General features: G+C 40.1%; 1 protein-coding gene across 5 annotated transcripts in view; it reads right to left on the reverse strand.

The window, feature by feature from the left end:
• The window catches only part of ntn1a (netrin 1a), a 60233-nt gene that overhangs the window by 8997 nt on the left and 23738 nt on the right, over positions 1-27498 (reverse strand). For 2 of the 5 annotated variants that reach the window (XM_014004980.1, XM_014004979.1), the window contains exons 3-5: positions 18297-18485; positions 7097-7246; positions 5094-5150 (exon numbers count right to left, since the gene is read on the reverse strand). In XM_014004980.1, the coding sequence (XP_013860434.1) occupies positions 5094-5150; positions 7097-7246; positions 18297-18485 (396 nt within the window). The remainder of the gene's footprint in view (positions 1-5093; positions 5151-7096; positions 7247-18296; positions 18486-27498) is intronic. The other 3 variants (XM_014004981.1, XM_014004982.1, XM_014004983.1) reach the window with 3 other exon arrangements.

Below are 27498 nucleotides of genomic sequence, written 5' to 3' on the forward strand. Positions count from 1 at the left end.
CCCTGTTTTTCTCTCACTGTATTGTCCCTAAAAGATGGTTTGTTTTCAGCAGACAGTAAATGCTGAGGAGCCTGCTTGKATTCTTGACCTGATTTAAAGATTTTGCTTTTGGGAGGCGTGTAATCAGCCCCGCTGAGCTGGGTCATCCACCAATACGGTGGGTCATCATCAGCCTTTCAGACGGGCAATCACTGGGGACGCCTGTTGAGTATTTGTAAAATATTACAGAGGGGAAATTACTCTGCTCAGAAGTAGAAGTTAATCTTTTAAYGTGGTCAGCCCAATAATTAGTTTTTTTTAAACTGTTTAAATGTTCACAATTTGTCTGCCAATGTGCTTTTAGAGATGTRGTTGTTGWTATGTTCTGTCTGGTTTCATGTTTTATTTTGACTTTATTCTGATWTTCTGTCATGTCCCTCTGTTTTCCTCGGCCCCGCCCACTCACACCTGATATTCATGTTTCTTCCCCAGGTGTTTCTTGTTTTAGCTCATTAGTTCTCCCATTATATTCTGTCCTTTGTCCTCAGTCTTTGTCAGATCCTTGTACACTGTTTACTGTTGATGTCTTGCCAAGCCAAATTAAGTATCTTGTTTGCCGCCATGTCAGCGCTTTTTTTTTCTTTAATAAACCTTTTTTGCCACCCTCTCTCGGTCCTGCATCTTGGGGTTCTAAATCAACCAAGCTCAATCGTAACAGTTGTCCTTCATTTTTTTTGTTTGTAACAGAGTCTGTTAACAAATGTCTAAAAAAATCACTTGTTACTGTTTTCTTTTTCGAAATCAAGCAGATTGTAACATGTATGACTAAATAAACAGTTTTATTTATGAGGAAAAACCATAAAGCCTGGTTTCAGAYATCAATATCTCAGGGTTCTCTTCTACACGGGTCCCTACAGGTGGAAGATAGCTCAGGGAGGTGAAGGTAGTGTACATGTCTGAGAGAGAGAAAGGTATTGAAGGTGGAGTTTAGAGTCAATCATATTAAGTTGATGAAGAGGGTCAGGCAGGGTGGAGTAGATGAAGATGAGAGTCAAGAGAGATTTGTGACGAAGGCTTAGCTGCAGAAGTGAAAGGGAAGATTTACAAGRCGGTAGAAGCAAAAGTGAGAAGGTTGAACGTGTGCAGAGGGCAGACAGTGGATGTACTGGATAAACGACTGGTGTGACAGAGGAGAAGTTTAAGATGGAAGCAATGGCCTCATGCAAGAACTGTTCATACGCACAGATTTGTTCTTAATTTGTGCGTACGAGTGATTGAGAATTTGTGACATTCCCCAATGTTTTCGTATTCTAAGATTTTCTTCAGATACGAACAAAATTCACGAGNTTGTACGAACAAAAGTAAGAGAAATTTCGGATAGGAATACAAACATGTTCTTGCATGAGGCCCAATGATCTGCTTTGATGCCTCCTAATGGAATCAATGGAAAGACAATCAGTCAAACCCTACAGTACTCAGAACTGTGTTAAAGACCTCTACAGACCTCTGTGCTTTTCTAAGGCTTGCTGTTTGCAGACTGGCTGCATTAATATTATTTAGCGCCATAAACGTTCMTACCACTTCGCCTCAACCTTAGCAGATTCATGACTAAAGCGCCGTGGAGTCTGAGAGAAGCAAACTGGGTGTGTGAGGCAAGTCTCATGGCTAAAAAATCCGAGGAGGGGTCCGCCACAGTTTCTGATCACTTCCAGCCTCAGACATGGCACGCACACACAGACACACAATTTTGGATATGAACATCATCATCAGTGTAATTCTCCATCTCCTCATCATCTTTAGTTACRTTCACATCCTGTGGGTTCTGACAGGCCCGAGCAGCCACCGCAGGTCATCGGCGGTTAATCTCCTCCACATTCGGTCGCCATGCAGAAGTCTCTGTCATGACCCGTGGGAGTGGCGACTCACACCATCCATGACCCGCCAGCACAATGTGCGTTTTGTCTGAGCCACACCGTCGCTGCTACTCTCCATGCATTCCAGTCCTCCGTGTGGTCGACAGGGGGGAGGAGAGAGCCCTGCTGCAGGAGACAAATTAATATCCTCGTCATCTTCCCCCACTTGTACCCGCTTTTTTTTTCCTCCTGACCCCCCATCAAAAAAAAGCCCCTCCGCTCCTTCATGTAAGAGCACAAGACACCTGCCTCACAGCTGTCGGCCTCACGCTCCTAATTTCAGTCTTTTCATATTTCCCAAACTCTGAGTTACAAATCTGTCGTTTCCTTCACAACCCGCCTCGTCTTTTCCTCGCTTTTCTTATCGCTCCACAACACTTTTCTCTTCTTCCACTTTCTCTTCTTTCCAGTTTGTTCTTCGCATTTTTTTATTTATGTCTTTTCAGTTTAAACTCTTCATTCTCCAACTCTAAACACTTTGAGTACAGGTGAAATCTACTGTTGACCACAGCTTAGAAACATTTATTGCTCTGCTGTGAGCTGTTGTCTCTTGTTGTGAAGCTGTAACGAGAAAAGGTCAAAAATTGCTCAAAAGAAAAGCCAAAACTTTGATACTTCAGTCACGCACGCACACACACACACACACACACAGACGAGCCACATCTGTTTGCAATCACGTACGAGGTGATATCATAGCTGTTGGAACACCGGGCCGAGCAGAGGTGCGCTTGTTGCGTGACCTTCTGAGGAGGCTCACTGGGGCATGTTTGCGTCCTCCAGACCTTAAGTCGTAGCGGGCCGACGGGACCCTTGGCTTCGCAGGGAGCCTGTCAGAGTGCTGCGCCTTACAGCCTGCAGGGTTTTAGCCTCTGACCTGAACAACCCAGTGCCCGTGATRTTACAAAGAAATAACTTTCAGCTATGGTTAGCTACAATGTCAGCGTCGTCAAAACAGTGAAGGTGTGTTTACGGTCAAATTAGGTGATGAAGAGAGGTTAAAGGAACGGCATGATCGTTTTGGAGGGGTGTGTAGATGTTATAAAATAGAAAATAACAGTGAAGGTAGCTTTTTGAATGACCGCACCAAACTGGTGCCACTYTTTRAGCTTTTAATTCATTGTCAGGATTTCCTCCAGACTTATTCAAGCCCCTTCATAAAATAAGGTTAGGGAAACTCTAGAAACTCTCTGTCCAAATCCAAAAATATGCATTTTCTTTGAAGTTTTTTTTTTTTGCAATGTCTTTGTCTTAAAAATCTACATCACTCATTTTCTCCAAACAATAAAGAGAATAACTTTTCTACAGAACACCACTTTTAAATAGCCAAAATATACCTTTAAATCCCTTGTAGTTTCAGGCAGACTGGTTTAAATGTGCAAAAATAACAATAAAGCACATTTATGCAAACTCTTTGTTTTTTACCTTTGCATCTTATCTAATATATAACAATAATCTGCTCTCACTTAACTGGTTTTCTTTCAATGATTTAGGGGGATTTTTACTGCACCCCATCAGTGGACCGATTTCTGACAGAGGGGGCCCACATATTCCAGCGACCCACCACCCACAGTGTTAGAAGAAGACAAAGCGTGAAACAGAGGGAGACGAAGGAGGTGGAAAACACTGAAAAGAGACTTAAAGCAAAAAAAAAAAAAAAAAAGAGGTGGAGGAGGGTTTGGGACCAGCAAAATCCTGACTGTGCCGTCAGAGGAGGCAGCGCGGGGGGAACACTCAGGACCCCCGAAGGGCCCAACAGCAGCTGCAGGAGCCTCACACGGACATGTTGGGCCTCCTGCAGCGCCGCATGGGAGGCAGACAAAACACGCTACGAGCCAGATGACTTCACTTTTTCCAACAAAGGAAAACAAAACAGTCATAAAATGTTTTCTGACTTTTTTTGTTTGTTTGTTTTTCAGGTTAGTTAGAAATAAACAACCTGAACAAAACTTTTGTACACTTTACTTTCAAAAGACCCAAAATACAACATAATCTAACATCATAAAAAATTCGACCAAAAATACAGCAGACTTGAGGCACCACATGCAGTATTTAAAAAAAGGGGGATTATTATGTAAAGTCGACTTTTTTGAGCTTTATGCTATGATGTCATTCACTCATCAAAAACATACAGTGTTGCTTTGATTCCTTCATGCAGGTTTGAAAAATGCCATGTGAAGCTGCCTAAACACTTGCTGGTACAAAGCTCCGCCTATTCRCACAAAGCTCCTCCCTGGAGCACAGTCTGCAGCTGAGTGAAGATGTAGCGGGAGTGTCCGAAATGGTAGGAGGTTCTTAAAGAGACAGAGTCCAATTTCAAGGCGTTTATGATGCAAAGTCAAATTTATTTTTGATAAATACAACTTTTTCATAACTGAATGTAACAGTTACTTGATTGTGTTACAGGACTGAACTATGTGCCTGGAAAATACACAATGCCCACTTTAATATATTTTTAATCATTATTTTCTGCTTTTGTCTCACACTTCCTGTTCGTACACCAACAAAGATTTTTTAATTGCATTTTGTATGGTGGAGATGAGCAAACAAATGCAGATTTTGACACAGGAGTTTGTATCAATAAGAAGTGATTTTCTCAAATCTGGGTCTGCATCCAGAATTATTGTTTGATTTAAATCAGAGGCAAACAGTTTACTTTCTTATCTGATATCATTCTTCTCCTTCAACACGCTTCAAACCCACAAACCAAGCAGAAATTATTTATTAGATGAACGGAGAAAATAGTTTGTCAAACTTTTATTTAAACTACAGGATCCAGCTTCTTCCATTAACTATGTTTTATAGAAGGACGATTGGAAAAGAGAAGTTTGAAGAGATAAAATCTCATCCACCCGACTAAACGATCAAACTGCCTCGTGCAGAAAACCAACACCCCACTGTGTCGCACTTAGACTGATTAATTGTGAAAGTGTGAGAGATTAGAGGAGGCACATCCCAGGGTTGCTGCTAATGGATTTAATATTCATGAGCCCCTAATAAGGAGGGGGGAGGCAAGTGGGATCTAATTTATCCTGCCGTCTGTTTGTACTCAGGGTGGGAAAATATTGAAACAGCCCAACTAAAAGCACTAAAAAAAATCCTCGTTGCATTAATTCAGGTTTGCACCACATTCTCCACATGTCTAAAGAGAAACGTCCTCACAGTTTCTACATGTGTGGGTCAGAACGTCTGAGCTGTACTCACCGGATGGCTCCTCTGTGATGCTGGAGGGAGTCGTAGGAGGAGAAACTGGAATCTCTTCTCCGAAACAAAACAAGACAGACAGAAAAAGATCAGTTTCCTGTCGTTGCTGTGTTACAAACAAATGTGCACATTTATTAACGAAGAAATAAGTATGAATGCACTGGTGTACGAGGCACAGGCTGGTTAACAGATGAGATTGTTTTATTTTCACAATGCAGTCTGTTACAAATTTGCTATGTAAGTTTTATTTATTTTTATTTTTGCTTGGTGCATTAACTATACAGTGAGTCTCACTTGGTGTATAAATAATATACTGAGAAAGTGTTGGGAAAGTAATGATAATGTGGAAGCCAAGATGAAAATAAAAATTATTTTTAAGCTTCAACGAAGTTCAAACTTGTTGGTTTTCTGCTGCTTTTTATCAATATTATCTTAAATAATATGATGGTTTTGCTTGAAATGACAGGATAAGTGCTACAGCTAGCTGCTGTCTCCACTTTTTGCACTCACAAATAACCATCAAATTCTTGTAAATGATCCAATTTAGCAAAATGTTTAAAATATGGTGTTTATATAAACCGTTATGGATTTTGTTTTAAATTAGCATTAATTTCTAACAGCAATGCTACACTTTGTTCTTGGCAGCGATCAGACTAGCCATTTGCTTGTCAGTCTGGTCACACTCTATTTTTAGATATTCAACCCTAACTCAGCCGTAAGTCCTTTAAAGAGGTATTTACATAAGCATTCCTCGAAATCTGAACTGTTCTTTATTTCATTTTAGTTTCTTTACAAAAATAAACCAGACTTCAGCTTGAATCCAGTTCTTGTGCACATTATAGTGTTTCTGTTGCTTATCTTTCCAGGAATCTGGATCATCCTCTGCTTAATATTAAATCAGGTTTCTCAGAGTGCTGCATCATTGTTGTGCAGATTCTTGGTGTTGTTATCTGATTCCAGCTGATCTTTCTTTATTTTATCCTCCCTTGTATCGTAGTACAGAGGAGCTGTTAGCAGTAAAGACTTGATTCTCTCAGCTCCTCCGTCACTCTCTGCTATAATAAAATGAAAAGTGGAGAAGACGCTGGCCCACTCCAGGAGGAGTTACAAAATATTCAACACGTCCACAATATCTTTTCTTGGTGTGGTGGTTAGGGAGATGGTTTAAAAAGCAGCGCAGGGCGGATGAGGACAACATTTTAAAGCACAGAAACATGCAAAGAAAAAGGTAGAAAGCAGGGGCGTGTTTGTGTCAGAGAGGTGATAAAAGAAACCATCTTGTTGTTTTTCATCTTGTAAAAACCCAATTTTTTACAGCGGTTGCAACGTGCCTCCAACTTTCCAAGTTTATTACGTTTATATGAGATTCTGTGAAACGATGCTGATGTTTACTTGATGACAAGGAAACAATCGCTGCCAGAATCCTGATGCTGGAAGCCCAGAGGTGCTGATGCTGTTAGCAATTAACAGGCTTCCATCAACTATCAGCTGCTGAGCGATATTCAGACTGTTTCTCGTTATTGCTTTGTGTAAAATCCTGCCTCACAATGCAGAGAAGTCTACATAATATGATGCCTTTTCTAGTTTTATTTTAATAAAACTGGGAAAACTGTTAGAACAACAAGCATTTGTTTTATTTATTGCAGTCGCCACTTTAAACAGCAGTTCCTTTAGACATATCAAAAATCCTTTTTCAGGTCATTTCATTTTTATTTGAACTTTAAGAAGAATTTCATTCTTAGTACCCTAAAACAGTAGTATAAAATTACTTTCCCCCCTCTAAATTTGGGCCTACTATTAGAAATACTAATAGTGTGAACGCTGAGTCAGCATTTAGGCTGTCCCAAGTCTCAGCTCCTGTTATTTGTGGGTTCAAAGATACTGATCTTCGATGGTCTCCCCTCACATTTACGAAGCTCCAAACCCTGAGGTTTAATGTTCTTTTGCAGATTAGATCAGAAAACTGACAGTTTAAATGGAAAAAAAAAACTGTTTCCACATACTTATGCAGGGGGCAATGGGCGAGCGGCTCTGCTGGTAGCCTTTAGCACAGCGGTTGCACATGACACCAGCCACGCCGTCTTTACAGGGACATTGTCCTGTGGTTTGGTTACAGGTTTTGCCAGCGGCCCCCACGGGATGGCAATCACATGCTGCGAGGAAACAGAGGAAGAAAGAGAGGCAGAGTGAGTGAGCGGTCACACGTGAGGACACACAAACATGTGCTGTCTGAAGAGAGTGCAGGTGGGCACACAGCAGCAGGGTGGCAACAATACCGAGGCGGTGACAGACAGGTGGAGGTGTGTGCACAGAGACAGAACGTCCTCAGGTCCGATGCAACAACACGACACTCGTTCTGAAACTAGAGTCCCTTCATGACTAAAAGTTCAACACATCCTATAAAAACAGAAGCTGTGTGGTGACGTCAGGGACATTTTTTTTCTTTTCAATGATGAAAGTTACAAGATCGAGGTGTATGCTTACAGGTAAGAGCAGAACATGGGTTAGGACACCCCAGACAGGTCCCAAGTCCATCACAGGACACAGAGACGAACAAATCAATCATTAACACTTTCACCGGGGTTCCCAGAATTTCAGGAAAAAAATAAATAAATAAAAAATACTGAGTTTTCCCAGTCCAGGTTTTCCCTCATTTCCAGTGTCGCTGAAAACCCTGTCTCACCCACACCTCATGACAATTTTACAGTTACCAATTAAACTGCCATGYGTGTAATTTGTTTGTGGTAGAAAATTGGAGAAAACCCACTTGTGCAAAGGCAGAACATGCAAACTTCACCTAGAAAGACACTAGGCCAGGAGGAGATTCTGCAACCTTCCCACTGAGAGGCAACTAGGGCCGCCCGATATCAGGAAAAACTGAAATTTCTGACGGTCATTGAAGGTGTGTGTATATATATATATACACTATCAAATATTTCAAGCTTCTGTGTGATGGACAAAATGCATGAATACAAATATGTGAGACAAACATTTAGTGCAGTTTATGCAGTGTTTTGCGATATGCTTATTGCACAGGCTGTTGACGATATGACGATAAATTTTCAAAAATATTGAGCAGCTCTAGAGACAGCAGCTCTACTACTCAGGGGTGTATTTGTCTTGGCAGAAAATCCAATCTGTTTCTTAGTATCAGTTTATTGCAAAAGGTATTTTGTTTTCCCAAACAAATTGAATCTCAATTTTCTCCTCTAACCACTGCTTTTGTCATGGCTCTTAGTTCTGCATCGCCTTTTGGAAACAATAGAACAGCAGGTTACATTTGTGTAGCCTATTACAGAGCATGAGATAACTATTTAGCTGATTTTATGGAGGAATATCAACTTTTTACAGAAATCAAACAATATAAACTAACAACCAAAGCTTGCTGTCCAAAAATGATGGCTAGATCACTTTATTCTCAGAATGAGACTCTTTCTGTTGCTGCTCGTGTGAAAACTGAAGCATCTCCAGGATAATCATGAAGAGAAATGTGTCTGTTCGGGATGTTAAAGAGATCGACACGGGTTTCTTGTATTTGAGCTCGCTGCAGCTGATGTGTGTGAGCTGAGGAAAAAAAGCTTATATGTTTACCCAATGATAGAAGTAATGAAGGATAATCCTAATCGCCTGTTTCTGATTAATGTCAGGCTTTGAACGTGAGCCCAAAACGTCTTTCACTCTTCCTCGAAGAACTGAGGGGGTCTATCAAACACACATGCTTTAGGAATGTAATCATTTTTCAATTGCACACCCCCCCGATCCAAAGCCTTCATTTACATCACAGCCAAAGCAGTCAGGTTTGAAAGCATTGAATTTTTTCTCTTAATCTTTTTTGGAGTGCTATAAATAACTCTTAGTCCTCCTCGTAGGCTGTAAGGTCAATTTAAACCAGAACAAATTTTAAAATCCATCACCTTTTTCTCCTATAAAGCACAAAAAAAGTTACCAAACTCTCCCCACTTCATTTCTCAACCACTAAGTGTTTTATTTTTCATTTATTTCTCATGATGTTCTAGTTTTCAGCCTGAAGGAGGGACCAGTCGTGCTCACTCGACGTCCCTGACTGTAAGCTTGTCTCCTGCGTTGTGTCACGCGTCACTCTCGGAGCCTTCAAAGGTGCAGCCAATTCAAAGCTCTTTGAGGTTTGTGGGAATATTTAGTGGTTTCGTGATTTTATTTTGCTTTTAACCACCAGACTAAAGCACATATGAGTTCATTTTATTCCACTGCACGGAAATTAGCCTTTAATGTGCATTAACGTCAAAAGGAATTAATGTTGAAGCCTCTCCACACCCTGAAAACCTGAGGTTCAATTTCTTTCATTTATCTTTATTGGCTGTTTCCTATGTTTCAGCTCCTGTTGCTGCTCTTATCAGTCCTTTGTGTGAGTGCGCTGTTCTCCCCTCTTATCAGGCTCATTAGAGTCCTCCCTGAAAGTGTTTGCGCCTACAAGTGCCCACATCAAACCAATCTGTCAGCGCTTTCGTTGCTTTCAGTCAGGGGGACAGAGCAAACACACGTGAGCCCATCTCTGAGGAAGCCCTCTAAGCGGCGCGAAGGCCGGTCAGGCACGTCTGCAGGCCTGTAAATCCTGAAGGATGTCAGACAAGCTCGAGGGCAACGTGAGTTTGTGCTCRAAGCTTCAGAGAGGTTTTTAAGAGCGTGGGCCCGTAACCCTGGCGCTCAGCCGCTAGCCTGCTAGTAAATCAGAAAAAGCAGAGCACATGGTGTGCAGGTGGGATACACTCCTCCTCCTCCTCTTCAGATTTGGCCCTTCATGTTGAACTGAAGGCTGAATGACTTGTTGTCCGGTCGGATGACAGATCGGTCCACTCTCTGCATGAATGACCCACTTGCTGAGTTGAAGACCGGCACACTCCGGTGGTGTGAGTGAGAGTTTAAAGTGTGTCCACTTAAACTACTAAGTGGCATCACAACTACTGCTCCAGATGGATCAGGGAGATAAGACGAKGTCCTTTCTGACTCATAATGTAAATACAAGAAAAATGTGTTTGAATAGAGCCTGTGCAGCTTACATCAGAGACATCCTGTGTTTATCACTTCTTATTAGTTTAACAGGATGTTGCTTAACTTCTGTTAAAAGTGGRAAATATTCCCCTAAAACTTTCTAAATGCTCAGAGGGACAAACAAAGTCTACAAAAGAGGTCTGCTGGGTACATCGTTACTACCAGTGGATGGTTTAGTGAAGTCTTCAGCCATGGCCCTGGTGGAGCACAGAGAAGATGATAAAACTTGATTTTCTTGAGGAAGTATAGGTAATAAAGTTCCTGGCRTGGTCTCGAGATCATGGCTGCCTCCTCTAGTTTGGGACTATATCCACCACATGCACCTCCTCGTGTCCCTCCGACTGCCTTTATCCTGAAAATGAGCCATACTTGAATGAATCCTGGGATACAGGACGGAAACTCAGATGCAGCCTTCATTTTCAGGGTTTTGTGGGCGGCATTTGCCTGCCGCACAAAAAGGAGCCCAAGTATTGGGACAGCCTTTGACGAGGGGCAGTGATGTAAGCAGTTGACAAATGCAGACGTTGAAGGCCCTGTCACACTATAAAGTTTTAGACATCTTATGCCAACTTTTGAAAAATTTGTCCAATACTAAAGATGTCAAGGCCTAAGATAGAATAAAAAAATCGACTGAAGCTTCTTTTGGAAATAAAGATACTGTACTGCTAACGGTTATATCAAATATTTAGATGATATGAGCAAAATAATGATTACAAAATGTTCACAATTTGGCACAAGTTGTCTAAAACAATGGTTCCCAAACTTTTCAGCTTTTGATCCTCAAAAAACCAGTAGCAGAAGCAGAGACCTGAGCCCCCAACTCTTGTTGGATGATAAACATTGTTGTTATTTCAAAAGAAACAAGAGCATATAACAATATTCATTATTCTGTTTTTGTCCATCTTTAAGTACATTAGCCTTTTGTAACAGCAAAGGGAAAAACAATTGCTGTTAGTTGTTATTTTCTACTACAATTAATTCTGAATTTTTTTTTCAGGTCCCCACCTTGATGTTTTGGGACCCCATTGTGGGTCCTGACCCCAACTTTGTCGTCTAAAACTTTATAGTGTGACAGGATCTTGAAATTGAGACAGCCTATGTGTGCCAACATTATGCTAAATGCATATAGGTGAATGTATTACATAACAAATTACCATCCGTTATGGCCGAAAAAACAGTTTTAAAAATAAAGTCACTGCAAGTGCTCTACATCAGTGGTTCCTAAAACTAGGTTTGAAACACAAACTGGGGGGTCTCAAGATTTGCAGAAAATAAATTTAACTTTATAAATGAATGTCAAAGCCAAATTTAGCCTGAAATGTTACAAAACGATAAACCTAGTAGTCAGAAATGGATAAAAACTAATAAAAACATTGATAATCCTCTGTTAAATGCCTTATTAGCAATGTTTGTACATGTCAGCTAGCAAGAGTCTGTGTCTCAGGCTTTTATTTTGTGGGTAGAGAGCTGAAAAGTTTAGGAACCGCTGCTCTATAGAATAAAAACTGTCAACACCAATCTCATTTGGCCAATTTATTCATGCGTAACTATAACTTTAAAGCTTCAGCTGCCAGAAGTTGCATATGAAAGCATGAAGAATGGGGAACATAGTTGGTTGTAAGGCCTGGCAGTTTGGTCTGAGTTTGAGATTTCACAATGTGCCTATCGTCTGAAGTCTGAACCAAGCTCCCCAGTTCTGCACACTGTGCCAGTAGAAATAATTTGATGGCCCTGGAGTGCAGCCAATCCACCCAAGTCTGTGTTCTATTATAATTAGATTTCTGCTCCTCCTGAAGAATCTTTGGAGTGCAAAAGCACAACTAAACAGCTCTCTAAATGACACATTTACCTAACGCAGAGTGGGCTTGGCATCTTTGATCTCCTCCATGTTTTATTGATGAGTAATTGCCTGCAAGAGTCATGTTTAGCCACCAAGTGGGCGTATAATGGTGGATATATGCTTTTTGTGAGGCATGTTAAAAATGCAAAAACACATCAAGCACATGTGCGTTCCTAATTGAAAACACGTCGATATCAGCACACCCACTGGAAATAAAACGGTATAAGTGAAGTCTTGAGGAGCAATAATTGTCAAATTCCAAGAAAAGGAGAAAGACATCTTATGTGTGGTCGTTAGGAAAAGGGAAAAAAAAAATCTCACCACACCAATTGAAAGCATGTGCAGAGAAGATGAAAGGTGGTTTGAAGTATTTTGTTCTGATTAAAACACACCACCCTTCAATCAAACCCTGAAAGTCATCTGTAAGCAGGAGAGCTTCCTCCTAATCTGACTGAGTTTTAGCTCCAAATGTTGTGCTGACTTGAACTTCAACCATTATTCACAAACTGGACCAACTAAAGTTACATGTTATTATTATTGAGTGACATCAATTAGAATATTTATTCTTGGTCAAAGATACAGATTGAGAATAACTGATGTCTCAATCCATGTGACTTTGTGTTCCTGAGTGGTCCAAACGATTTAGGCGACATGTTTCCACAACAAAGAAAACAAGTAGAAAATCAGGAAAAGACCAAAAAAAGGGCCAAAGGTTTAAGGAACTATGTCAAAGAGAGGAAAAGCAAAAATAATCCACAATAAAACATAACCCTGTTGTTATGAATAAGGATGGGTAAAAACATTGGTTCATCAATGCACTGCAACATTCARTTGGATCCTCTGACCAGTTTGCCGTGTTTTTTTTTAAACTACTGCTTTATTTACAGATTTTTTTCCCTCAAAAGTGTTAATGTATACTGTTTTTGCTTAGATGGACAAGAAAATAAACATCTTGTGAATTATTTGTCTACATCTTCTTATTACAWAGTTGATACTGAAGCATTTAAAGGAACATTGAATCAAAATCTAATTAAATTGTGACCCAAAGAACTGAAATGGAATTGAATTGTAAGTTTAACAATAACCAGCCTGAATCATGAATTAGCTCACTGGTACAGCACAACAACAGTTAGGCAGAAACGGTATAGATATGTTCTGATTAAAAATATTTCACAATCAAACCAACAAACAGACGCAGCGACCTGAATCCTCCTGCACAAAATGACAAAGAGTGTAAAAAATGTCCATGTGAATTGTGCAGATAAAAGACCAGTGGCTTCGTAATCTCTACATACGGACCTTCTTGGTCTGAGAGGTCCTATCACAACTGACATGTTTCTTAAAATGATTCAGGAGTAGAATATCCAGTGGAACTATCCCCAATGGTTCCAATGAAGATAAGGCGGAGTAAATCATCTAAATAAACTTATTTCTGTAAAGTTACCTGAGTGGAGGGCCAGTTCAGACCTCACAAGGTGCTTCGTCTTTTTAGTTGTTTCAAATCTGATCATCTTCTTTATTAAAGCTAAACTTTGTTATCCCACTGTCAAACATGTATTYATATATATATCCATGTATTTTAAACTGCAGGCCTCAAACAGTCAAAAATACAAACAAGGACTGATTGAGAAGTGATCTTAGTTTACGCTCTTGCTCAATGAGGGGTGAAGTTCTAACTTTTGGCACGGAGCCGTAGCCACCGGGCAGGGCTCGCTCTGCAGCGGATAAGACTCAGCTCGGGCTCCGATGGAAATGAGCCGCTCTCCGAGAGGATTGTGTTACTCGTACAAAAGCAAACTGTTGTGCCGCTGCCCGCCGCTCACCCTCTCTCAGAAGAGCCACACAGAAAAAAGGGCTTTCTCCATTTTGGAGCTCAATAAATAACCAAAGCTCTTAATTGCTGTCACTTAGCTGCAGCGCCCACGCTGTTGGAGGAGCAGACAGAAATTAGCTCTGCGGTTTGGGTTTCATCGAATTATCGTGAGTTATGATGTGGTTGAGCTAAGGCGGGACTTTATTTTGTCGGCACATGAAGGTGTCTGAGGCTGTGGAGCGGGGGAAGAAAAAAAAAAGCAGTGTGTGGTAACTGTTCACCAGCAAAGAGACCATGTAACACARTGACACACATCTTTAAATTCCTCATTTGTAATTTTCCAGATTTAGTTTTCGAAAAAATGTTTGGACTGGCAAAGGTATGCTCCGTATCATTTGACAGCTTGGGGTAATTACCACAGATCCTTTATTATAAGTCTATTTCGAAGTAACTGAACCCCTCGTTGAATTTGGACAGTGTTTGCTTATAATTACACAGGGCTGAGAGAGGTGGGAGGTGCATGCACTCTGGCAAATTTCATGGATTAAATTGAACAAAACCTTTCGGTGGTGGGGGCGGGGGTAGCCGACAATTTCTTAAACAATGATGGAATCTGTTTATAGTTTACTTTGGTGAGGGGCAGCAGTGAACGGGAAGGAGGAAAAAATCCCCAGAGTGGATGAGAGGATTTACAATTTACTTGCTTGTAATGAGAGTATGATGTGAGTGGACTGTGGCCATGAMCCTGCAGCGCTATCATTATCTAAAAAATAACATTATTACAGATCAGATCTACGGTTGAGCATTGTTAGGATCATGAGGTTTACCACGGCCTATCAAACTGTGTAATGTTGGTTTACAAACTATTCACTTCCTGTAAATTCTTCCTCTCCTGTCATTCCTTGATTGCAGCAGCATTATTTCGCTACCGGTTTAAGAGAACTGTAGGAAACTGTGCAACCTGTTTATTGATACAATAATTTGAAGGCATGTCTTCAAAACTCTTACAAAGTAAGTCAGCAATGTCTTTCAATCTGTTTTTTACTCTGTCTTGTACCGAAATGGACAGGAATAGGATGGACAAACTGATACGGAGGTCAAGCTCTGTGCTGGGATGTCCTCTGGAGCCTGTGGTAGTGGTGGGTGAGAGGAGGATGTTGGCAAAGCTGACAGCCATCATGGACAACCCCCACCACCCTCTGCATGAAACTGTGGKGGGGCTGATTAGCTCCTTCAGTCAGAGACTTAAACATCCTCGCTGCAGGACAGAGCCCTTCTGTAGRTCATTCATTCCAACTGCAGTTAGACTGTATAACAAACACATCATGATGTTATCAGTCACTTGGACAATTCACCTACACTGGCATCAGTAATATGCACCTGCATATATATTCATTTATGCACTGTATTAGGTATATTGTTATATATCACGAGTATAGTGTTTTTTGGTTTTTCTTTTACTTATTTTTCTTTATTCCATCTCACCCAGTCCTGTTTTGAGCTGCTGTGATGTGCAAATTCCCCCACTGTGGGATCAATAAAGTTTTATTTTATCTTATCTTATCTTATCTTATCTTACTCGCGTAACCTCATTTAGAGGCTGAAGAGGATAGGGACACAACCCAAATAAAAGTAAGCATAAAACATAAAAAGATGACTGGATGTTGTTAAGGTTAGTAGTGGTGTCGCAATACTAGTTTTTTCTCAAACCAAGTACGAGTACTGAGCACTTCAGTTTAATGTTTGTTATAATTATTTCTATCCATAATGTATTTTCTTTGTCTCTCTGCTAAAGGAAAATGCACCTGGACCAGTCCTTCTGTGTTTCTCTGCACCTTTCCTGTCAGCCCAAACCCAGCCGGTCGAGGCAGATGGCCGCCTGTCCTGAGCCTGGTTCTGGTTCTGCTGAGGTTTCTTCCTTTTAAAAGGGAGTTTTTCCCTCTCCACCGTCACCAATGTGCTGCTCAAGCAGGGAGACTGTGATGAAGTGATTCAACACAATTTGTTGGCTTCTTTAGATTGATTTTTGTGTACGGTGGCCTGAGATGACATATGTTGTGACTTGGCGCTGTACAAATTAACTGAATTGAATTGAGTACTTGCTGATACTGATAAAGTACTTACTGAGTTAGAAACTGTAAGAAAATTCTGTGTTCGTTAACTGGAATCGTGACAAAACCACATGAATGTTGAATAGATTAAAATGTGAAGAGAATGACCATACAACCACTCCAATACTGGATCTGAGCGATGCTTTATTGCTCAYGGCTGAACCAAGCAAAGCAGCGCTGTTGGAAACCGGAAGTCCCGGTCTATAAATACATGGTTCTTCAGTGCCTGGTACGCCCACTACAGGCCTACGGCTGAATCGCAGACGCCCTGAACAGCAATGCTTTCCTAATGTTTTTATTAATGGTTTTATTATGTGTTGTCAAGGTGTTTTGGGGCATGTAACTAAACTATTTTAATCAAGACATAACAATAGTCAAACAACAGATAATAAGAATTAATACTTAAAAAAGGAAAACTATGAATATGTGTGGTGCTTTTAAAATCAGTTTCTAAATGACTAAATAAATTTCTTCAAACTTGAAACACACAACTTTAARAACACAGCTCGCCTTCCTTATAGGCCTACAGCTCCTCTGTCTCACATCAAATACACAACGTACTGTTACAAAATTTTAAAATAAATTAATGTCTGTTTTTATCTAGAAGTTAGAAGCCACAGTCAGGAGACAGATACTGTCTGTTTCTCTCTGGCTCCAGATCAGAGATGGTTTTTTAAAGCTCCCATAAATCCAGATGCAGATACTCTCCATCCTTTGCCTTCATATGTCTGCTTTTCCACAGCTTGTGACTCGCTGTTTAGGCTTCATGTCATGACTCATTTATCCAACTTTTCCCAACTCCAACTCAGTCATTCCCACATCAGGTGGAGGGAGAGTTGTGTCTCCCTCTAACACAGACACGTTTTTATAGGAGCATAAACCGAGGTGTCGTTTTTCATTTAGTGGCATTAATTTAGTCTCTCAAGCGCCAACTGGGAATGAACAGCAAAGAACAAAACTGTGTGGAAAGATGCTGAACATTTCAGGCATCAGAAACACGAGAAGAGATTTTAAAATAACAAAAAAAAGGATAAATCTCTACAAGCTGGCTGCTGCCCACAGCAGAGGATAGGGGTTAACAATACACAACGTCCCGTCRTGATGAATGTGTGTTTGCATTCCTGGCCGACAGGAGAATGAGCCCAAAGCCACAGAAGGTGTTAAAGTCACCTTAGGAATACTGCTCCTTAGTGACTGAAGGGGGGGAAGAGGGAAAATCCAAAGATTTTCAAACTGCTGCTTTCTTGATAAACCTTCTCGTCACTGAGGCAATCAGAGTTTATGCAAAACGGAAAAAATGTGAAAAAGACACCGAGGACAGATCACTTTCATCAGAGCTGGATTAGTCTCGAGTACAGCCGAATAAAACGACTGTGTCATCTAAACTAACATCACATTCTTCACCGTGTTTTATGGATGTTTTACTGTTCAGACACGACGCCTGTCACTGACTGATGCCTCAGTTTATTTATTTACTTTCTGCTGAGTGATAAAAGAAAACCGAGGCTCAAACTGTCGGCAGGCAGCTAATATTTCCTCAGACTGCCTTCAGAGGCGACTGCTGCAAAACCCTGTGTGTGTGTCGCGTGTGTGTGTGTGTGTGTGTCCGTGCAGAGCTGCATCTCTCTGCTTGTTTGCACAGGGATTTGCCTCCTGCTATCTTTCCCTGCAGCTACACAGAAAGGTGAGAAAACATTCTCTCTCTCTCTCTCTCTCTCTCTCTCTCTCTCTCTCTCTCTCTCTCTCTCTGTCTCTCTCTCTCTCTCTCTCTCTCTCCCTCACTCATTCACTCTCTCTCTTTGACCCCTCATTAGGCACGGTGAGGGTCCGATGGCAGGCGATTCATTCAGCGGGTGAGTTGTGAGCACACCTGCGTCGGGGTGTGTYCCGCCCTCCATCCTTCCTCCTCCCATCTTTCATTCCCTCACCGCTCCACCGTTTCTCACCTTTTTCTCTCCTGCTTTGTTTCCGTCTCCTCTCTCTGTCCCCCAGTCCATCCAGCACGCCCCCCCCCCGCCCCCAACCCTGACTCCCATTCGTCTTTAGGCCGCACAGGGGATCACTTCGCACCTCGGCTCTGTTTGTTTTGCTTCCCCTGTCATCTCCTCACCTCGCCTCCAACTAAACTAAATAACTCACCGTCGATGAGGGAACGCCAAGCCCCTCGACCCCACCCATATCACCCCCTGCCCCCCCTCACCACAACCTGCAAACCCCCCCAACTCATCTGTGTTGACAGAAGAAGACTGACTCAGGAATGAAAATACAACCATCAAAACAAAACAAAAAAAATCCTCACTCAACCTCAAAATTTGGAAATGCATTTCAACTACACCGATTTAAAAAAATATATTTTTTAGTGTTTTGACATTTTTTAAGTAAGCCGAAAAGGACAGAAGCGAGTGGCGTACCTTTGCAGGCCTTCCTGTGGGAGATGGGTTTGGACAGGTCTCGGTAGAAGCCCTCCTTGCAGTAATGGCAGTGCCGACCGGCCGTGTTGTGCCGACAGTTGAGGCAGACTCCCCCACTCTTCCTCCCCGACAGTTTGTACAGCTCCATGTTGAAACGGCACCGCCGGGCATGGAGGTTGCAGTTGCAGGCTGTGGAGACAACACGGAGGAGTTAGAACTGAGCCTGTCATATCAAACATACTCAAAGCTTTAATTTTAGGACCATGTTGTAGCACCGACACACTGCTGGTTCTAACGCAGCGAACCTTTCCTTTCACTCGTGCGCTCCTTCAGTCACTAATCACCCCTGACACTGTCCTCTGCACAGCTTCTGTCCTGTGCCATAACCCGGAAGCATGGAGAGGTGATGATCATCACCAGTTCTGCAGAAACTGAAATGAACATGGCAGGACTAGAGGAGAGGACGAGTCCTSCCACTGCTCTGCAGAGACACAGCAATCATTGCAGGAGAGTCTCATGCTGCAAAAACTGACCAAAGTCTTGCAATCTCAAATTGAGTTAGTTACATTTAYTTSAGTAACTTTTTTGGGGGGAAAATGTACTTTTATGAGTGTTTTTACTACACTGAACTTTTTACTTTTACTTGAGTAATTTTATTATGAAGTATTGCTACYCTTACTTGGGTAAATTTCTGGAAACTCTACCCACTGTGAGTAAATTCACTGAATAAAGAACAAGTTTGTTTTCACCAAAATATCACTAGAAACACACACACCTGCAATTTTTGTTAGTTTCATAAATTTTATATTGAACAAAACTGATTTGGAAAAAAATGTTTCCTTTGCCTGAATTTATTATTTTGGAATTATGTTATTTATATTTATTATTTTCATTTTGATCTTTAATATACCAATACTTGCACATAGTTTATATTTTGGTCCATCTGATGATGTAATTTTAACATTTGAAATGATTGATGTCTTGATTAGGCACTCAGTATTTGAGTAGCCTTTTTACCAAATACTTTTTTAAACTTTTTTGTATGGCTACTTTTACTTTTACTTGAGTAAAAATATGTTGAAGTAGTACTACTCTTACTTGAGTACAAGTTTTGGGTACTTTACCCACCTCAACTCATATCCAGCCCAAGAAGTACTTTGATCTTGTTACTAATAGCAGTTACTAAGAGCAGAATATGTTAGATTAATAATCTTGTTAGACTGGAAATTGTTTTCCTTATTTCAAGAAGTCTTACTAAGTGCAATTGTCTTACAGCTTTGACAGATTATTTCACTTCATTTAAGAAGATTCCAACTACAAGTATAATCTAGTATTTTTAAACTTGTTTTAATGCTAATTTTTGCAGTGTAGCTCTAAATTAAGGTTACCTCTGATGTAAGTCAGGAGACCATCCTGGTTCACCCCTCCTGAGACAGAACCCTGCTAAAGTCTTTCAAGAAGACAATACCTGTCCGTACCAGCAGGTCCAGCCAGGTCCAATGAGCTTTTCCTAAATGAACATGTGTGGGATCAGATTTCAGAGCCAGTTCTGACCCCTGCGGGCCGACATACATCAGCTGCACAACAAACATATATCCAGGTGCTTAACTGTATTTTGTTAATGATTATATATGACGACACCAAACTAAATATAATATTTACAACTTGTAGATACTTTAGAAGTTTAATAACAAGCCAGTCTACTCTGTTTTATTCAGTTATTTCCTGCTCAATAACTTAGTGGATTTGAGTTATTGTGATATTGTTGTTTTCATATAAGCAGCAGACTAGATTCAAGTGAAAATGAGTTGAAATTTTAGTGATAATAAGTTCAAAGTTTTATCCTCATCCCAACTCTTTCATTATCTGTTCTTTCTATTGAGGTCCTCCCCTGCTCTCCAGAGAGTATACTGTACCAAACAGACAGTGCAGTCCTGGTATTACCATTCCTCCGTTCCCTACAGATCCCTGTGAGCGTGAGCGAGACCCATCTCCRCCGCTTGTTTACTGGTGAGAAAAAGTTGCCAGAGCTGAGTTTAATTAGTGGGCTGATGTTTATTCATGACTTTTTGGCAGCGGAACGAGGCAGACGTGCCCAACTTCATTAGGGCACAGCCGTCCGGGACGCAGGTCCTCCTCCACCAGCACCACAGACAGATTCYTGCATTATTAACTGCAGCACTTCTGATACGTTTTGCTGCTCCAGTGTGCGTGTGTATGTGTAAAATTTTATCTGGGTCTAACTTGTGTCCTCTGTTGGCTCATCCATTAATGTTTTCAACATCACATCTTTACTCTGTCATTATAATGGAGGAAGGCTGAAGGTTTAACTCCCTCAGCATTCTTCTGACGCCTCACTGCTGTGTGTGTGTGTGTGAGTGTTTACTGTATGTACAGTTATTGAATATGCGTATCTGTTTAGAACCCTTGAGTCTTCCTCTTTACACTCCAAGGACCTAATTACAATATCTGAACCRTACAGACAGTAAACACACAACAGCTCTGGCTCTTGTCAGCAGTGACTCTCTTACTCTCCATCTTCTTTTTCTGATAGTAGGAGTTTAATTAGTGATGTTCTCTGCTTTTTGTCCATCTCTGCCTCAGACTGTTCATAAGCTTTAAAACGTCAGTTCAAGTCTTTTGAAGTAAAGTTCTTTGGTTTGTTTATTGACAGTAAATATCTTACCTGTTGTAGATAGCTCAGTGAAACAGAATTTAGTTCTGACGGGATTCAGAAACTAACTGCTAGCCCAAAGATTAGGACCAAAGATTATTTTTTTTCCATTTTAAAACATCTCCAGCCTTAAAAAAACAAAGACTATTTCCTAACCCTAAACCCACCATCAGTTATTTAATAGACAGTTATCTGAACAGAGACATTATGTTGTTAAGTGCATAAGCATAAGAAACACATATTACAATGCATTTTAATAATTATAAAAAATTAAATATATAAAAATATAATTAAAAGCAACCATTTTGATTAAAGACAAGAGTTCTAAGTTGAACAAAATAAAATGTGCAGAAAAGTCAATGTCCCTGTATGAGGACACAAGGTCTCAGGAGGTTGATTTTAACCAACTCACCAACGCAACTTGCAAAAACAAACTAATTTAAAACCTTGTTGATGGAGTAGTCTTCAGTCCAAACTAAAGCTTAATTTGCCTTTTTTTGGATGAGTTAAAAGCTCTTACAAGTCTTTATTAAATAAACAGTGCATGTTACAATTTTTGAGTTGGGTTTGGTTCTTAAATTGTTTTCTTTTATTTAGTTTCATATAAATTTAGAATATTTAGCTTGTAACTTTGCAATGCTGTGCTGACCAGAGTAGGTCTTCAAAAAAGGAGACGGGGCTCCTAAGGGACTTCTTGGTTAAACAAAGGTTAAATAGATCAAATGTTACAACAGTTTTTAATTATCACTAAATGACAAAGGRTTCTCAGTGAGCATTGCTTTGTCTCATGGTCTTGCTTCATAACTACAGTAACTACATTTCAGGCACAAATAAAATTTTTAAACTTTTGTCTTAAGCTGAATGATGATTGACATTGTTCGGCTTCATGGCTCCAATAGAAACCCCCTGAAGTCAACCGACAGCCACAACCTGATCCTGTGTGTCTACTTACAACCTCAGAGAGTCTGAGGTCTAAAAGTGCATCAAACATCCTGTTACTTAGAGCTATTTTGTGACCAAACTGCCTTTTATTTCCACAGCAGAAATTCTATGCGATCACTTTGGGTTAAATTATTCCCTGTTAAACAGCCCCGGAGTGATTGGTCTCTTTGTGCTGAGAACCTCACGCTGACTGTCAGTCCAGCMTGGGAACGCCATCGGGCAGCTCTGTCTTTGCACAGATTCCTGCTCCAGGGCACAGTTGGTCCGGGCTAACTTTAATCATGCCTGCGGGTAACAGGGATCACAGGATCAGTGCTAAGCCTCCGACCTGCAGACAAGTCTCTGTTACACTACAAAGGACGTTTCACACCATCTGTAAATGCAGCTCCAGAAAGAATAATACAGCTGGGCTGGAGGGCATGTTGGTTATAGTGGAGACACCATAGGAACCCACTGAGAAGGTGTGAGACTCAAGTCCACATTGTGTTTCAGTTTATTGTGTCTCATAATGGGGAGGAGTGAGAACCACTTTAGTTAAACTTTCTGGCACCGGGTGTCATTTAAGCTTCTTCAAAACAATGTTGGTCCAATGTCCCGCAGTTGAAAAGGGGAAAAAAATAGAATAAATCCTTGTTTGAAGTACATTTCTTTCACATATCAAAACTTCCTCATCTACAGAACCACAAACACAACATCTGAAAACTTTTTACCCCTTGGCTGCAGAATTTAACATGAGACCTGGTTTGTTTATCAAGTCTTGCTGTTTCCTGTACATCACTGAGGCCTTTTCGATGTCTGAGTGGGTTGTGAAAAACTGGGTAATTAGTTTCTCTGAGTGTTTCCCAGCGTCCATCAGCTGACCTCAGGCTCAGAGCAGAGTGAGGCAGCCGGCCGTGGGCTAATTAAAGGGAAAATTAAAGCCGCAGCACTGCAAGTTGGGCTTAAKCTCATCGTACTTATGATAAGCCTGGTAGTTAAGTGATGTTGGCCGGAGCTTGAAACTGTTGTAAAGAGACACTCCTGCTAATGATCTGTGCTACTTTTAGTCCAAATCTACAGGCTGGAGTGGCTGTAGCTGCTGGATAATACACACAACACCTGTGTTCTTGGCCTGAAGATGCCAACCTAACCACATCATCTCCACAAAGCAGAGATGAGACCCTGACTGAAGCTTGGGATCAGGTTTATGACTTTAACACCACAAACAGGATGGAAGACAAGAAAAAACCTTGGTTCAGTTCAACCAAGAACAGTTTGACTTCATGCAGAATATGGGCATAGCTCTTGCTTTGGTTATACAGATCACATAGTTCCCTAAAGTGACCATATATTGCCTCAGGACAATCAAACCTTCAAAGGACATGTAGACTGGAACATCAAACCTTCAAGACTCCCAACGCAACTTTGCAAGGGTGAAAATCTGGTCCAATGTTCCACAAGATGGACAAAAATCACATTGCTTCTCCAAAACCTGAGGTTTGACAATGTTAATAATAATGTTGTGGCTAAAGATGTGTTTTGACAACAAACTTTTCAGTAGTTTCATCTGTAACAAAATATAAAATAAAGTGTAAATCATTGGTTTTCAAACGGTTTAGCTTCTGGCCCAGAAAACAACAGTAGCAGAAACTTGTAACCCCATACATTACTGGTTTCAGACTTTGCTAATAACTCTGTTAAACATGGACATAATCACATTATAAACAAACCTAATACCTAAAAAACAACTTTTACTCATTTACAATTGGTAATATTTTGCAATATTTACGTTAAACATTTTCCATTGGCAATTTATTTGCATTTTAATTGATGTCTGGTAATCTACTGGGGACCCTCACTTGATGTTTCAAGACCCACAGAGGGTTCCTGACCCCAACTTTTTGGAACCCCTACTTTAGTAAAGTGTAACTTATTTTAGACTCTGGGCTGTCATTCGACTTGATGTCTCCTTAGAAAATTCCAATCAGGATACAAAATAAAAAATACCACAAAATGCTGAAATAATTACACTTTTGCTGACTGTAAACACACAGCAGCAGAAGAATGAAAAACACTTTATATAAAACAAAGGCAGGAAAATACTGGAAAAAWTTACTAAAGTCTGGAAAGTACAGACTTGAGAAATAATATTTCTGAAGCCAAATATATTTCTTGTTTTTATAGAGAAGGTTGAGAAAAAAAACAGATTAATGACAGCAAACTCTGGCAGAACCTTGTGTTGGAATTTCACTCTAAATATTATCAAGAAAAAAAAGCTTCTGGCATCTCTGACAGCCACTGTTTTCCCCAAAACACCAGAAAGAATTTTATTTTTTTTCAGTCTCTGTGTAATTGCTGAGCCAAAAACAATGGCATGACATACCAAAAATATTTATGATCCTTCAGTGACCAAAACCTAATTGAGCTCATATTTACTGGTCAATAAATCTACATCATCACTGCAATTAATGTAATTGTCTCATGTTTCCAGCTTGTGCATCAGCACCTCTTTAACAAATATAATATTTTTAATTTAGTGTTGGTTGATTTAAACAGTGACATAATACAGACAGGAAACACAGAATGGGAGTATGTGAAGAATGGAGATGACAGATGTACTGATTAGTGTTTAATGTTTTGTCAGTTTAATTATTGTTTTAGATAAAGAAGCTTATTAACACAACATGTTCAATAGGAATTGAAGAGGGATCCAAATGAATAAGCACCGAAGATCTGTTATAGCTTTACATTTTACAGTTTACTTAAAGTGTCTGTGACATGCCTATCCATCAAATACAAAAAGTCAAAGAAAACACATTTTATATAAGAAACCTTGCATAAAACGTGATTTTACCCATTTTGTCACATAAATGACATATTTTCTTTTGAACTTGGCTTAGCTAAAGTGCAACAGGAAGTGACATCAAAGGGGAACTCCTTAAGAAAGAGAACTCTGTGGTCTTTGTTTATTGAAACAATATTATTTGAACTCTGACACTTCTTCATCTCTCTGATAGCGACTCAAAATAATCTAAAGAAATATCAGATTCTTCTCTACAGTCTGTACCATTAGCTTTTTTTTATCAATGCTTTGTTCCATGCAGGCATTCCCCTTTGACATCACTTCCTGTTACTGCACATGTAAATAACTTAACAACTGTTCATCTCAGCAGYGGGAAATTATTTTTGCAATATGCTAATAATGTTATCTTTCCAATAAAGCCTTTTTATTTATGTAAAAAAAAATCATGTCACGGGCACTTTAAAAGGGATGGAAATTTACTTTCAACTCTGTGTTTCTCTTATTAAAAGGTCTGTCAGTGAGTGAGAGACAGAGGTGTGTGATTACCATGGTGATCTTAATGAGGCCCTGGCAGCAGCTTTAACATTTCTTTAGTTCTTGGTTTTTTTTTACACTTCTTATTCAGTTTATGCAGAAAAGCTTCATCATTTTGTAATCCTAGAATGGGCAACTGGCGGCCTGCGGGCCACAAATCCAGCCTGAGAATGACTTCCATCTGCCTGCCAAAAAATACATCATTTTTTTAAGTTACCACTATAACATGTTGCACAAAGCTAAATATGAGATGCTGCAGTGGCAAGTACAAAAAACAACAGCAACCTTTTAGTAGAACCACGCAAGAGTCTGCACTCAACACGTCTGTCGTTGCACTTCAGCTCACTATAAAGTGTTTATTTTTTGTTTGCTTCTTGTATTTATATTTATTAAACAAGGCAACTGTTACACATGCATTTGAGCATGAAATATGTTAACTACCTGTATGTTGGTTTAATAAACAGACATTTTTAAAAAGGCAGTTTTATTACATTTTTGTAAGTGCACAGCGCTACGTGACCCTCCAGTTAGTGTCAACAAGAAAATTGTAGTCCCTTCCATCATTTAGGCTGCCCATAATGCTTTTAATTAAAAAAAAGGTAAATCACAAATTTTTTTTAAAGTTTTATAGAATTTCAAGGAATTTTAGACAGTATAGCTGCACGGACACCTTTCAAATTTTCTTCTAAAGAGTTTTAGTTTTACAACGAACGTTCCAGTATTGTTTCAGGCTAAATGTTAAATTATAAAAATATCTCAGGAGTTTTTTTTTTTTTTGAAACCCAACAAGATTTTATGTGTCTGAGGTTTGAAAGAATATACATCACATAAAACWCTCCAAAGTATCCTGAAAACAAAGTTTGATTTTTGGTCTCCATAAAATATTCTTTGATTCTGTAAAACTTTGCTGCAGCCCAGAGCAAATATCTTAAAGTTTCAGAAAGCTGGTGCTGGCAGTGGGAGGCTTTAGTGAAGTGTGTGGGTTAGCTGGGGTCTCTGGATGTCTGTATAGTGAGAAGAATCCTGGGAAAGCCATGAATCTGTGGGGCGGTGGAGGGGGATGGAGCAGGCGAGTGGGAAGAGTGAAGCTGCAGAGATTATATCTGGCTCATGTAACATATTTATTGCAGCCAATTAGCTGCAGCGCCTCAGCCCCCTGTGATCCCCACTGGCCTTCGTTCTTGTCTCCACTGACCCCCAACGTAAAGCAGAATCTTACATTTTTACAAAGAGGAAAGGATGCCTAAGGGGGAAAAAAAGAGAGGAAGTGTGAGCAACGAGGGGGACAGAGATCAGTCTGCTGCGCCTCAGAGGCCTGACTTGATGAAACTGAGCTGAAGTCACACAGAATATTCTTCGGGATTATCAAAAGGTAAATTAAATATATGCTGATTTCCAGTGGACACGTTCCATTCGCTGTTGAGCAAACCTGCTCATTAAATTTAGATTTAAAAAGAAAATCCGTCAAGCTGCTCATTAATTTGTCCTGTCTTTATTTCATAATTCAGCACTCAGATGTTTTCTCAGATTCCAGTGAATTATGCAGCTCTCAGGGCAGGCGAGCGTGTTGTGTCAGCGGGGGATCAAATGGAGCCTGAATATCCAAGTGATGCTGCTAAAGAGCTGTGGGAACCAAACCCAGAGCCTTCATGAAGCTTTTAGCACGAGAGTGAAGGTTAATGTGAAGCTGTGGATTTATAGCAGGCTAAAATAAACAGCAGCAGCCGAGGGTACAGTCSGGTCCAACCCCTCCTGAAAACCTAAAACCCTGCATAAAAACCAGGAGGAGAATCAGAGAAAATAAATCAAAGTTTAAAACAAGAATAAACTCATTATTTTATTTGATATTCATGACGTTGCATTATTTGACTTGACTTGTGAGAAAGCAGCTTGTTATAACTGCACAGAAAAAATTCAAATTTAGACTTTTACAAAACTTGAGCAGAAAAATGTCCTCTGGTTATTATTGCACTTCGGAGGCAATACATTTTAAAGATAAACATTTTATTTTAAAAGGAAAAAATAGTATTTCTTGAAGAAATGCATTTCACATGCCGCTTTCCAAGGTAGAGTTTTTGAAAAAGATCATCTTATTTGGAGAAATGACAGAGGTACCGATGTACTTAATCAAACCTTGAAAAAAAAGGGTTTTTTTTTGTGTTAAGAGGGCAGGATGAGCAGTGACTGACAAATCATTGCAAAAAATGTCCACCTAACCAAGTTTTGAAATCTTATAACCAGTCAAAAAGTCTTTTTGATCTTGTTTTGAG

This window comes from Austrofundulus limnaeus, unplaced genomic scaffold (assembly GCF_001266775.1).
Source record: "Austrofundulus limnaeus strain Quisiro unplaced genomic scaffold, Austrofundulus_limnaeus-1.0 Scaffold27, whole genome shotgun sequence".
In the NCBI taxonomy this organism is placed as follows: Eukaryota; Metazoa; Chordata; class Actinopteri; order Cyprinodontiformes; family Rivulidae; genus Austrofundulus; species Austrofundulus limnaeus.